We start from the raw sequence: 13358 nt of genomic DNA, 5'->3' as shown, positions 1-13358 counted from the left end.
CGAAACTGCTCAAAGAAGTCCTGCCATTGATTAATTCTTCGATCTTATATATGATCAACCTATCTCTAATAATCGGCTATGTACCACAGGCCTTCAAGGTGGCTGCAGTTAAACCTTTACTCAAAAAGCCATCTCTAGACCCAGCAGTCTTAGCTAATTATAGGCCAATCTCCAACCTTCCTTTCATATCAAAAATTCTTGAAAGAGTAGTTGTCAAACAGCTAACAGATCATCTGCAGAGGAATGGTTTATTTGAAGAGTTTCAGTCAGGTTTCAGAGTTCATCACAGCACAGAAACAGCTTTAGTGAAGGTTACAAATGATCTTCTTATGGCCTCTGACAGTGGACTCATCTCTGTGCTTGTCCTTCTTGACCTTAGTGCAGCATTTGATACTGTTGACCATAATATCCTATTAGAGCGATTAGAACATGCTGTAGGTATTACAGGTATTGCACTGCAGTGGTTTGTATCATATCTATCTAATAGACTCCAATTTGTGCATGTAAATGGAGAGTCCTCTTCACACACTGAGGTTAATTATGGAGTTCCACAGGGTTCAGTGCTAGGACCAATTCTGTTTACATTATACATGCTTCCCTTAGGCAGCATCATTAGAAGACATAGCATACATTTTCACTGCTATGCAGATGACACCCAGCTCTATCTGTCCATGAAGCCAGATAACACACACCAATTAGTTAAACTGCAGGAATGTCTTAAAGACATAAAGACTTGGATGGCCACTAACTTTCTGCTTCTTAACTCAGATCAAACTGAGGTCATTGTACTCGGCGCTGAAAAGCTTAGAAATATGGTATCTAAGCAGATTCTTACTCTGGATGGCATTACCTTGGCCTCCAGTAACACTGTGAGGAACCTTGGAGTCATTTTTGACCAGGATATGTCCTTCAACGCACATATTAAACAAATATGTAAGACTGCGTTCTTCCATTTGCGCAACATCTCTAAAATTAGAAATATCCTGTCTCAGAGTGACGCTGAAAAACTAGTTCATGCATTTATTACTTCCAGGCTGGACGACTGCAATTCATTATTATCAGGATGTCCAAAAAACTCACTGAAAAGCCTTCAGTTAATCCAAAATGCTGCAGCAAGAGTACTGACAGGGACTAGAAAGAGAGAGCATATTTCTCCTGTTTTGGCTTCCCTTCATTGGCTTCCTGTTAAATCCAGAATTGAATTCAAAATCCTGCTCCTCACATACAAGGTCTTAAATAATCAGGCCCCATCTTATCTTAATGACCTTGTAGTACCATATCACCCTATTAGAGCACTTCGCTCCCGCTCTGCAGGCCTACTTGTTGTTCCTAGAGTATTTAAAAGTAGAATGGGAGGGAGAGCCTTCAGTTTTCAGGCCCCTCTTCTGTGGAACCAGCTTCCAGTTTGGATTCGGGAGACAGACACTATCTCTACTTTTAAGATTAGGCTTAAAACTTTCCTTTTTGCTAAAGCATATAGTTAGGGCTGGACCAGGTGACCCTGAATCCTCCCTTAGTTATGCTGCAATAGATGTAGGCTGCCGGGGGATTCCCATGATGCATTGAGTTTTTCCTTTCCAGTCACCTTTCTCACTCACTATGTGTTAACAGACCTCTCTGTATTGAATCATATCTGTTATTAACCTCTGTCTCTCTTCCACAGCATGTCTTTATCCTGTCTTCCTTCTCTCACCCCAACCAATCACAGCAGATGGCCCCGCCCCTCCCTGAGCCTGGTTCTGCTGGAGGTTTCTTCCTGTTAAAAGGGAGTTTTTCCTTCCCACTGTCGCCAAAGTGCTGCTCATAGGGGGTCATATGATTGTTGGGCTTTTCTCTGTATCTATGAAGCGCCTTGAGGCGACTTTTGTTGTGATTTGGCACTATATAAATAAAATTGAATTGAATTGAATTGAATTAAAAGTTTCAGGTGTCTTATCAACACATATGTTGCTGTGTGTAAGTCTGACATACAGATATAGTTGTATTTTAATAATGTTTGCTTTCATCAATAAATTGTTTTTTCCTCATTTGTAAACATGCCGAGCCGTGAACGCAGCACGGCCTCAGCTCTCGTGTGTAAAAGCTTTTCAATGACTCCTCCCAGGTTTGTGAAATTAGACATTTATTCTCAAAAGAGACGACACATACAATAAATTAAATTGCAACACCGCTATTCAGTTCATCTTCATGTGGAGTCGACTTGTGGTGGCTTTCACTAAGAGTAGCACAATCAGACTTTGTCACCAACAAACAGACAACAAACAAATATAAATATATGATGTCGTGTGTGACGTGCACCGAAGCGTTGCCGTGATACATCAGTACATTTAGGGCTGTAAATTATAATGATCCTGAATTTGCTTAACAAACAATATTACGGGCAGATTTTATGGTTCACAAAAACGTTAAATGATATTTACCACACGTATCAGATACTGCTGCTAATAATGGAGAAACATGTGTGAGTGTAAGAGAGAGAGAGGGCAGCTCAGGCGTTGGACACGGGCAGCGAGGTCATGGCGTGGGCCGGCAGCAGCGGTTGAAACAAGGATGGAGGCGAGTGTACTGCAGACAGAGCAGAGTGAGAATATTGATCCAGGTCAATTTTTCACAAATTGTATTCAAATATGTAACAGACAACAGCACAGTTATATATTTGCATTGTGATTTGATTGGATGATTCCTCGTTGCGCTCCTGACAGGGTCAAATATTATCTTATATCTCCACAAGGTTTCGAACAGCTGCTCCCTGATTTTCTCATCACAGCGGACGGACCCTCCCACTTATCCAGATCTGGGACCCTAACACCCCCCCCCCACACACACACACACACACACCAAACAAAACAAAACAAAACTTCCCAATCTCATCGTGTGCGACGAGATCATTTTTTGTTACCTGCGTCATTTCATTTTTCATCCTATAGTCTAGTAACGTCATCTACCACTCCTCTAACTTTGATGTTATTTTACTGAGACAAAATCTTAAACAGGATAAAGTTTTGATTTATTCTAGTCGTTTCTACTGATTGTCTAGTTTTCTGGGTCAAAGTAAAGCAGGAGATGGAATAAAATGCTGGTTGTAATATTTAAAGTTCCTGGATTTAAAATCATCTTTATTTCAGAATTATTGTGTTTGGAATTGAAGATATTTGTCCATTTATCCTAAATGCATGCAAATGTTCAATGGGGGCAATTAAAATTAAAAAAAATTATATTGTTTAGAAATAAGAGAATAAAAGATTCTATTTAATTTAATTACAGTCATGGTAATGTATAAAAAGTCTTGCTCACTGTCTATGAAGGAGTGGAGCGCTGAGAGCATCGACCCCTCTGGACCTCCGTAGGCGGTGTATTGCAGCTCCTCGGGGGTCGGGGTGGGCTGGGACAGGTGGCTGGGCTGCAGTGAGGTCATGGGGGTGCTGGAGGTGTGGTTGGGGCTCACGTGCTTCTTGTGGCGTGCTCGACAGTTCTGGAACCAGACCTGAGTTAACGGGACAAGCGCCTTTAGCAGGACTGCATTTGAGAGTCCAAGATAGAAGCGCGTCACTGTTTTAGCTCGTGAAATCTATCAGTCAAAACAGATATGATTTTTACAGAGTTACAGTCAAGGAGTCATCTTTGTCCTGTGAGTAAAGCCACTGTCACTGTCTTGTAGTTTTTGGACAGTCAGCAACAGTCAGAACAGATAAAGGTGTCTCATCTAAAAAGGGTTAAAGCTGCATTACAAATCTGCTTCAAGTATCTCAGGCTTCAGTAAAGTCATGTAAAAGCTTCAGAAAGCATTTTTGTCTTTACAGGTTGAACTGTTTGGTCATTTAGGAGTTTGTTTGGGAACATACGTCGTCCGGATAGTGCAGTAATTACACACAGTATACATTATACACACCACATGATATATATTGAAATCCAATAAGAACAAATGTCACAACAGATGATATCTCCATCATCCGTTTTGTCTTCACGCACCGAGCTTTACTGACCTGGATGACTCTTCGACTGAGGCCTGTCTGCTCTGCTAGTTTCTGCAGTGTTTGGGCGTCTGGGTTGTTGTCCTGAGCAAACTGAGCCTGCATCACCTGCATGTGCACAAAGTAACAAAGTAACACAAAGGTTTGCTGTGTGGTCCCGTGGGAAGGAAATCCACGATTCATCTGAACACGAGTAACTGTGAGGAGATCAGCTGCCTTTTAAAGTCTGCCAGAGAGGGTTTAATTCACAGACAGATCATTCTAATAAAATCATGGGAAATATAAGCATTTTGGGATATTCTGCATAAATCTAAACCATTTATTACATTTTAATTCAATAACAAAACTACAATGGGAATTGCTGAAATAATGTGCATTATAAATATTATTATTGCAATAAAAAGACGAACTGCACAATTTAAAAAACAGATTTCTTATTTTTTTTTCTTCTCTAGTAATTCTGTCCTCTGTGTCATTCAGACTAAATGTATTAAATATCTCGTATCACGTCATCTCTGACGTCAGACACAATGACGCATCTTCACCTGTGAAAATAACATCAGGACATTTTTTCCTCTTGAATCCTTTGATATTTTTATTTTTGACACATAGAAGTGAATTTCCACAATTTAAAAAGTATATGTATACTATGTAAAAAATAATAATAATAATAATTTTTGAAAGAATTCCAAAAAAACTCATTTAAGGGCCAGAAATTCAGCGTTTGTTTGTTTTCTTTTTTTATACATTAATTCATTTTTTACCTAAACACAATCTACTTATTTTGTCTTTGTTTTTTCTCGTGTGATGAATGAAGAAGAGGAGGAGTTGAACCTGCAGCTGGTCAGCGGTGAAGCTGGTCCGAGCTCTCTTGGAGGGTTTGGGCTGGTTGATCTCCTGTTCGGTGGGCACAGCTCCTTCCATGTTGACGCTGTTTCCTGCAGCGAAATATATCAATATGTTAATATGAGACCGTTTCTGGCGGCTTCATTGATGATTCATAAATTTCAAACCGATATTTCAAAAACAGAGAGAACAAATTATTCGCGGTCATCTCGGTGCAGGTGAGACTTCGGCCTCACCTTTTTCCACCGCCCGCTTGAGGTTGTCCAACATGCAGTCGTAGTGAACCCTGCAAAGCACTTTTCCCTCCACCAGGGCGAACTCCTCCCCGGTGGACAGCTGCCTCTTGCAGGAGAAACAGGCGAAGCAGGCCAGATGATAGACGTTGCCCTTCGCCCGGCGGACCCAGTCCGTGGAGTGGATGTTCCGCCCGCAGCACGCGCACCAAGTGCCGTATCTCCTGCAGGTGAAGGTCAAAGGACACAGCCTGATGGTATTTAAAGGATAATAACAGTTTCAATTCCTATAATGATTCCTGCGATTTATGCGTGTAGTTGCACAAAATAATGATCCCACAGTCTAAACAACAACAAGAACGGTGGAAAAAAACCCACCTGACGTCGGTACATGAAATAAAAAATGCACCTTTGCCCTGGCACACAATTTGTTCCAATTATCCAAACTTAAGGGAAAAAAATCCTCTAAGTCGTTTTATTAATTTTTATTTATGTCACTATGAAGTTCGTCGACTCACAGAAATTAATGTAAGAAATAATGATGCATTTATTGGTCATTTATTAATTTTATATACATGATATTAGAATAAAATCGGAAACAAATCTCAGGTCCGACTGCATTGTATGTTATTATTATTGTTACAATGAAAGCACCGTAATAAAAGCTTAATGAAACAGGACTCAGTGTTCGATAGATCTAATTTCTCAAATGCATTACTGTAGTATTTTTTTAACAGATCGTATTTCATGGGTATTTCCTTTAACGAAAACAGACCCAAACTTATGTTATCGTTGAATCTGCGCTGATAAGCATCTTTAGCAGAGCGATGAACTCACCGAAAGTAATCCAGTTTGCAGAAAACCTCTTTTTCTTTGATGTAGCAACTTGTGTGGCTGCCAAGTGAAGTCTGGCACACGCTGCAGGAGAGACAGCGCACATGCCAGCACAAGTCGTTAACCTAAAGCAAAAATATGATGATTTGGCAAAAGTCACGCGGTGAATAAAAGAAGAAAGAGGGGGGGGGGGGGGGGGGGGGGGGGGGGAAGAAAAGCAGTTTAGAGCCAAACAGCAGAGGGGAGAAAAAACGTATTCTAGTGTTAAATACGCAGGAAAAACAATGCATGCAAAATAAATAAATAAAATAAAAATACAAAACGACAGGATTTACCTTTAATAGATATTTATCAACTATTTCCTCGTTGCAGCTCGCACACACAGTTCTGCCCAACAGAGGCGCAGAGGACATCGCCTGCAGGGACGACGCTTCTTCATCCAAAACTTCCACCGGTGCGCCCTGAGGAGATCAGACCTGCGGTTAGAAAATTACGCACAGGAACGCATCCACTCCTAACCTGCAGTACAGCGTGACCTGGTGCGCACTGTCACCACCAATAAACAACGTGATCGATAGTCTGAAAAACAACCACAAGAAACTGTCTCTTAAAAATTTACCATTTTTCCCGAATTTATGTTTATTTGTTTTAACTGTTAAATCTCAGTCCGGTCACGCCTATCCTTGTCTCCCGGCCACCTGCTGAGTTAGTCATTAAAGTAAAAGGAAAAAACATAAAGAAAAACACTGAAAGCAAAGTTAAGAAGCTCAAAACAGCTAAATCACACTACAGAATAAAAAAAGGTAAAGCCATAAGGGCCACAGTTTGACCAACGCGAGAACAAAAAGCTTTAAAGTCCAAAAAGAAAAAGTCAAAAAGATGGAAAAGTCTGAATAAAGAATAAAGTGCGTTTTTATTCCTTTTAGATGCCAATTAGTGACAAATCCATGAGAAATACACGTCATCTTTCACTAAAAGTTGTCATTTTGTCTGAACACAGACACAAAAAAACAAAATATAATAAATAAAACAACTTAAAAAATAAAAACGTGCTCGTTTTTGAGAATAAACCAAACTGTGGCTGCACCGTTTCCTTCCTACCATTATGTCTCTCCTGTCTTCAGTGCATTTGCCCAGCAGCTCTTCGTCTCCTTTGCAATCTTCACACATGACGAGAAGCTGCGGCGAGAAGAGGATGCTGGTTTGTCAGACTGTCGCAGCTGCCTTAAATGCCCCCCGCTCCTTCCCATAAATATCATGCCTTTCACTTTTCACCATGACAACGCCGGCGATTAAACCAAAATGACATTTAAAAAAGAGAAGGATAGTCATTACTTACAAAAACAGACAACACTTGAACTAATACTCATCCCGTGTCCATTATGCTCTTGAGCTCTGAATTTGTGATTCACGCGGGCGGGCGCGCGCGCGTGCGCGAGCTGCGGTTAAACCAGCCAACACGCCAATTTCACGCGTCAATCAGAAAAGCAGCGCGAGGTCTGAAGGAAAAGGGGATTGATTTATTTAATAACAGCAATTAAAAAGGCTAAGTTCGCCACAAACGTCTACCCGGGGCAACCGAAAGGTGAAGAGGTCTCATTAACTACTTGAGTTTTAATTGCAGAATTCAGAGAGGGATAATTTTCTTTGACATTTCTACAAATTGTAAAAATACTGAGCCGCAGCGTGTGAAGGCCGGCCTTAATGACAGACCGAAGCCCACTCTCATTTAATTGGCAAAGCAATTTCGACTCATATTTAATCTGTGACACTGACTCACGGCTCAACCTGCTGATCGCGAGTGTACACGCTCCACGCCCGCCCTTCACTCACCTCGTCGTTGGACACCAAAGATCCGTTTTCCTTCTCCTTACCGACGCGACACTCTACTTTTACCTCACTTTTCCAGCGCATGTCTGCGTCCAGCCTGGAAAAGTCGTCCCACTTTCAAAGCGAAGGAACTAAAAAATAAAAAAATCTACCCGCTATCCTTTCCTTCTCCTCCAGGGTTCCTGCGCGTGTGTCAGTCTGTCCCGAGCTGTTTCCAGAGGGCGTTTCATAACTCCTACTTTCTCCTCGGTGTTGGTCGCGCCTCCCCCTTGGAAATAAGCTTTTGCGGTTTGAATGCAACTTTTGAGAGGCGCAAAAGTCTGGCACAGTGAGACTGTTGTAAATATTTTTCAAATGAGCGCTTGATTGAAAAAATCAGCACGTTTGAGTTTTACTTCATGATTTCTTTGAATGATATGCAAGTGGTTCAAAAAACCAAAAAGTTTGAGTGTTTAAATATTGCATGTAGTTTTTTGACAGCAGGTTCTCCTTCAGAAAGGCCTGCTGAAGCTCCTCTTGCTCCTAAAAATAAAACAGGTTTAATTATGAGGCAAATTATAATAAAATGGTAGAATTTACACAAGCTACAAGAAAGTGAAAAGCAAGTGGATGCAAAGATGCTCTATTAAAAAAATAAATTGTTTAATAATTTATTTTAAGGCCTTAAGGAAGGACTTAACGGTAAATTCAGACCACAGATCCTGTGGCTGCAGGCTTTACAAACATGTTTACAGAGGATTTAAGAAAAGGAATCTGATCTCCTGCAGGGTGGTTGTAGCCGTGAATACAAAGACCTTCAAATCAGCGAGGTGCAACATGCAACACTGAGGTGCAGCAGCAATAATAATAAACTAAATGGAGATCCAGTAATATAAACTAATGTTCATAGAAAGAACGATGGGAAAGATGTAATTCCTACATAAAAGGTGCAAGTGGGTGAATTTTACTGCTATTAAGACTCAATCTCTTTATTTTCTAATCTTTACAATATTATTATATTTTCCTGTGTGAATATTTATTCTGTCATAACTAATTACTTCTTGAGCTTTGTACCATCTGAGCAGGAGGCCAAAAACACTTCAGTCTCATAGTTTGTGCTCAGTGAAAGTTCCTGTTAGTTTACAGTTTGAGAACCTTTGAATGTCGTCGTTTATCGGAACATTAATTAGAGATCATAAGAAATAAAATCATTCTTTTTAGAGGATTTTTTAAAATCATTGTTACTGCACTATTAAGTATCTCACTACCCTGTATTATTGTATTATTTTCCTTTTTCTTTTTTTTAATGCCTACCATCATCTCTTCTTATTTTCATGCAGAACAGAACAGAACAGAACAGAACGTGCACCACAGTCTCTCCAAACCGCTGGACCCACATTAGATGATTTTGTTGGTAACTAGTTTACAGCAGAGCAAACAGCACCACAGGCATCCAGAGTCTCTGCTGTTCTGAAGGCTCAGTGATTCAGTTTTGTGCATTTTGTCCATTTGAATTATTAGGAATCCTTTTTCTGTCACGTTTGCTTAAATAAAAGCGATTCAGTCTGTAAGAAATCCAACGTCTGTAATGGTTTTAAAATCCTTTTTTTTCTCAGGGTGGAAATATGAGAATCAACTTTCTCCGCTCGTCCTTAGGAGAAATAAACTGAGTAAATAATTTTATTACTACACTGTATGACCGTAAAAACAGCCTATAATATAAAACAAACTATATCCAGTTATTATCCCCCCATCCAGCCATCGATCGCCGGGGTCAGGATTATTAAGCACAAGTACAATATGGGGAAGGAACAATAATCAGCAGTTTGATGATTCATGAGATATTTCTGCTAAAGCTGCAGCTCTGCCAAAAAAACAAAGAGGAAAATGCAAATTGTTAATTTTTGAAACTTTTTTTGGTTTGTTTGTTTATTTTTTAAGTTCAGATCTAAATTAATTATTATTATATAAGTGGCTCAATGAGTGTTGGGTTTTTTTCACATACTGCAACAGAAAGACCCACCTGCTTTAAGTTGGTATGCAAATCAGTGACATGAGGACATTATATGTTCTCTTTAGGTGGAAATGCAGAATTCCCACAGGGATCAGAAGGGCTGGACTCTCATCAACAAACAGCTCGAGCTACTTTAGAGAAAACACAGTTTGTTTTGTTTTTGTTTTTTATTTTTGTTTTTTTCTTACTCTCACTCATTCACCAACTCAAACCTGTCACTCACACAATCCACACTCGACAAATCCTTCCACTCCAGCCACCACACACACACACACACACACACACACACACACACACACACACACACACACACACACATGGATATTTTCTGCCCACAGCTGTTTTGGTGGGAGCTCTGTCTGACCTGCACCAGCATGAGCCTGCATCTGTATCGCACCATCGCAGAGGCATAAAGGAGTTAGCGTGCCTTCAACAAGATGTGTCCTGTTCCACCTGGTGGACGTGAATGCTCCTTATCAGATCACGCAGCTCAAACGTTGCATTCTGCGGATCAGACATTTCAACTAAAACAGACACAGAATCCTTCGTAGCAGAAAGGGCTTTGAACACGGTAGGAAAAAGTCAGAAAACTGATTTATGTCTCGTCTCGAGTTCAAAGGTGAGAAAAAAGACACGAGCATTTTAACATGAAAGACAATCACATCTCCCTCCAATTGACTGTCTGTGGAAAACCTGATATGAGCAGATGTTGGGAAAGATGTTGATCTGAGTGTGTAACAGTTGCATGTTTTCATTTTCAGCATTGCACGGCTGACTTCGAAAATGTTTTGCGTGATATGGACCAGACAGAAACAATTTCTCATCTGTCAACATACTTACAAACTCGTTCTGCCGCCGCACTGCTTTACATCTGACTGTGGGTGGTGGTTTGGCTATATACAGTCTGTGTGTAGGTACTCGAGCATGTTGTATGAGAGGTTTAAAGCAGGTCAACAATAGTGGCATCGAAGGTGATGCACAAAAGGGTTTAGGTTAGAAGACACTTTTGGATCATTGTGGAAACAAAGATCAAAAGTTGGTTTTTGTGCTTTTGTCTGACAAAATTGGGGCTAAACTCATATTACATATAAAAGTAGTTTCCACCATAACAACAGTGTTTAAACTCGTTTTAAACTTTGTCGCCGGGCAAAGTTAAAGGTTAAAACTCACTTTAGCTCAGGCCACATACAGCCCAGTTTGATCTGTCCTGTAAAACCGAACACATGTGAGATTATAGTGTAAGATTCCTCTTTCTTTTAGTGAAAATAAGTTCGTATGCATTTCAAATTCAGTAAAACAGATGATGAACAGGCTAAGATGTTTCTTTCTTTTTAAAGTGCAGGTTCAACACCCAAGTTTCTCCACAATCAGCCGGTCTGCTGTCATCGCTTTGGTAAATCAAAGAATTGCATCAACACGGCTCCCTGGCTGAACCACCTTACTGTTGGGCTACGGCAGCTTTGTCTGTACCAAACCAGTATAACCAGTGAAGATGATGATGATTCAGGATAAAATGAACAATTCAGACAACCACACGGAGAATGTGATCACTTCCTATAGGACTTGTAACACAAGGTTGTTCTATGCGGTGTTTATTCTGCAAAAACCTTCCAGGTGACCTGATTGGACCATTCAAAAAACCATACAAAGCACAGAAGCCTTTTAAAGTAAAAGACATCCAAATGTGTTTAATATAGTTCTGAACAGATAAGTTAGACTGATTCTTTCATTTCATGCACTTTTTATTTTATGCACAACCTGAAAAATAAAAGAAATAATTTGGCACAGCCCAGGAAATAAAGAACACTCAGAGCAATAATCCACACTGATAAGTAAGATAAGATAACAGAAGTAGTAATAAGAAATGTGACAGGGTAAAACGTCCATCCTCACTTATATGAAGTATGAAAATAGGAAATGTCTGCTGTGAAAATCGGAGCCCTGCGCGTAATTGTTTGGTTTTTTTATCCAAAAATTTCTCTACATACAAATTATATTTTATTATTTCGTGAAAGATTAATTTCCGAGGACACACAGCAAACCCTAATATAGTAAGAATGAGGAATGTGGACGAGTCTCAACCAGTGAAGCACTGAGCGTTTGACCCTGACCAGTCTCTAAGAAACTCTCCTAATTGGCTGCTTCCACATGGACCTTTGCTTTCTTTAAGCTGCAACTACTCGTTTATTTCATTGAAATCAGTCCAAATTGGGGTGGTTTACAATTGACACAACGAGTTTGCCATGACCTTTTCTCCTTGCTGTAAATGGGTACTCATTGAATCTGAAGGGGGAGATGGGGTGCTGGAGGGTGGGAGGTGGCTTGGGGGGGGTGGAGGAGTGTGGTTGCATTAGGTGGGGAGGAGGGGGGGAGGCGAAGGAGGGATTGGGTGGAAATCACAGCGGTGAAAATGGCAGTGCGGTGAAAGAGGGGCCTGATTGCACTGGGACAGCATGAGCGAGGGAGCAGCATGCTCAGCCCAATCAGAGCGACACAAGGAAAAAGTGCTCTTATCAACGAGTAATGGCCCACTTCACAATCACACAGGCACAAAACTGTTCTATTTAATGCTGATTGCAAAAACTGCTCCCCCCCCCCCCCCCCCCCCCCCCATTTCTGAACCGCATGACTCCCCGAGATCTCCCTGCCACCTCCCAGCTTACAGCCAAGACCCTTTCCTGAATGGAATTTATAATCACCCCTCTTCCCTTTCCACGCTAATTGTTATTTTAAGACCTGCGTTGTGTATTAGCTATTTAGTGCTGGTGAAATGTCTGCTGTGATTACTGTGGTTATTGTGAGCGTGAAGGCAGAGCCATCTTAATCCCAGCAGCTCGACAGGTACTGAAAGTTCAAACAGGAAGCTCACCTGCCGGCTCGTTCAGCTTTAGTGTACGTCTGTACGTAGAAAGGTTACTGATGAAGTTCCACAAAGGATGCTTCTCTGATGACTGATGACAAATGAGCAGGTCATTCCTGTCAACTTCAGTCCCTGTTTTTTAATTTTTTTGTACACGAAACTGTATCTTTAACAAGAACAATGATCTATCTAAATGGTAAATGGCCTGTATTTATATAGCACTTTTCTAGTCCCTAAGGACCCCAAAGTGCTTTACACAACCAGTCATTCACACACTGGTGATGGCAGCTACATTGTAGCCACAGCCACCCTGGGGCGCACTGACAGAGGCGAGGCTGCCGGACATTGGCGCCACCGGGCCCTCTGACCACCACCAGTGAAGTGTCTTGCCCAAGGACACAACGACCGAGACTGTCCAAGCCGGGGCTCGAACCGGCAACCTTCCGATTACAAGGTGAACTCCCAACTCTTGAGCCACGATCGCCCTCTAGAGAAAAAGATCGATAGATATGTGCACTACCTGCACAGGTACAGCAAATATCTAATCAGCAGCAACTCAACGCATTTAGGTGCAGACATGGTGCAAACAACTTGCTGAAGTTCAAACCGGCCATCAGGGTGGAGAAGAAAGGACATTAAAGTGACTCTGAATGCGGCATGGTTGGATTTAATGGAGTTTTCTCACACACAGGCAGCTCCGGGGTTTACAGAGAACAGTCGAAAACAGAAAACATCACCAGTGAGTGGCAGCTCTCGGGGAGAAAAGGTCGTGTTGATACAAGAGGTCAGAG

The 13358-nt window shown here is 41.1% G+C and overlaps 1 protein-coding gene across 2 annotated transcripts; it reads right to left on the bottom strand.

The window, feature by feature from the left end:
• Positions 1 to 2111: 2111 nt before the first annotated feature.
• On the bottom strand, positions 2112 to 7848 carry LOC102780586 (LIM/homeobox protein Lhx8). Of its 2 annotated transcripts, none has more exons than XM_087835928.1 (9): positions 7718 to 7848; positions 6986 to 7063; positions 6220 to 6345; positions 5888 to 6009; positions 5054 to 5274; positions 4806 to 4909; positions 3984 to 4079; positions 3295 to 3484; positions 2112 to 2565 (listed from the first exon to the last, which is right to left on the bottom strand). In XM_087835928.1, exons 1-9 carry the CDS (start codon positions 7796 to 7798, stop codon positions 2489 to 2491), a joined length of 1095 nt encoding a protein of 364 aa, XP_087692054.1. In that variant the 5' UTR covers positions 7799 to 7848; the 3' UTR covers positions 2112 to 2488. The 2 variants fall into 2 exon arrangements, with proteins under 2 accessions (XP_087692054.1, XP_087692055.1); XM_087835929.1 differs by having other exon boundaries at positions 3295 to 3472.
• Positions 7849 to 13358: the final 5510 nt, after the last annotated feature.

This window comes from Neolamprologus brichardi, chromosome 23 (genome assembly GCF_056152115.1).
Source record: "Neolamprologus brichardi isolate AB-2024 chromosome 23, ASM5615211v1, whole genome shotgun sequence".
NCBI classification, from domain to species: Eukaryota; Metazoa; Chordata; class Actinopteri; order Cichliformes; family Cichlidae; genus Neolamprologus; species Neolamprologus brichardi.
Note: the sequence above shows the minus strand (reverse complement) of the source record. Positions and strands in the feature narration are given on the sequence as shown.

Excerpts from the sequence above, each read along its gene's own strand:
- LOC102780586 (XM_087835928.1), bottom strand. The coding sequence starts at position 7,798 with ATGCGCTGGAAAAGTGAGGTAAAAGTAGAGTGTCGCGTCGGTAAGGAG. Across the intron at positions 5,275-5,887 it reads TGCAAACTGGATTACTTTCG|GAGATACGGCACTTGGTGCG; the intron begins GTGAGTTCATCG and ends CTTCACCTGCAG. Across the intron at positions 4,080-4,805 it reads TCACCGCTGACCAGCTGCAG|GTGATGCAGGCTCAGTTTGC; the intron begins GTTCAACTCCTC and ends GTGCACATGCAG.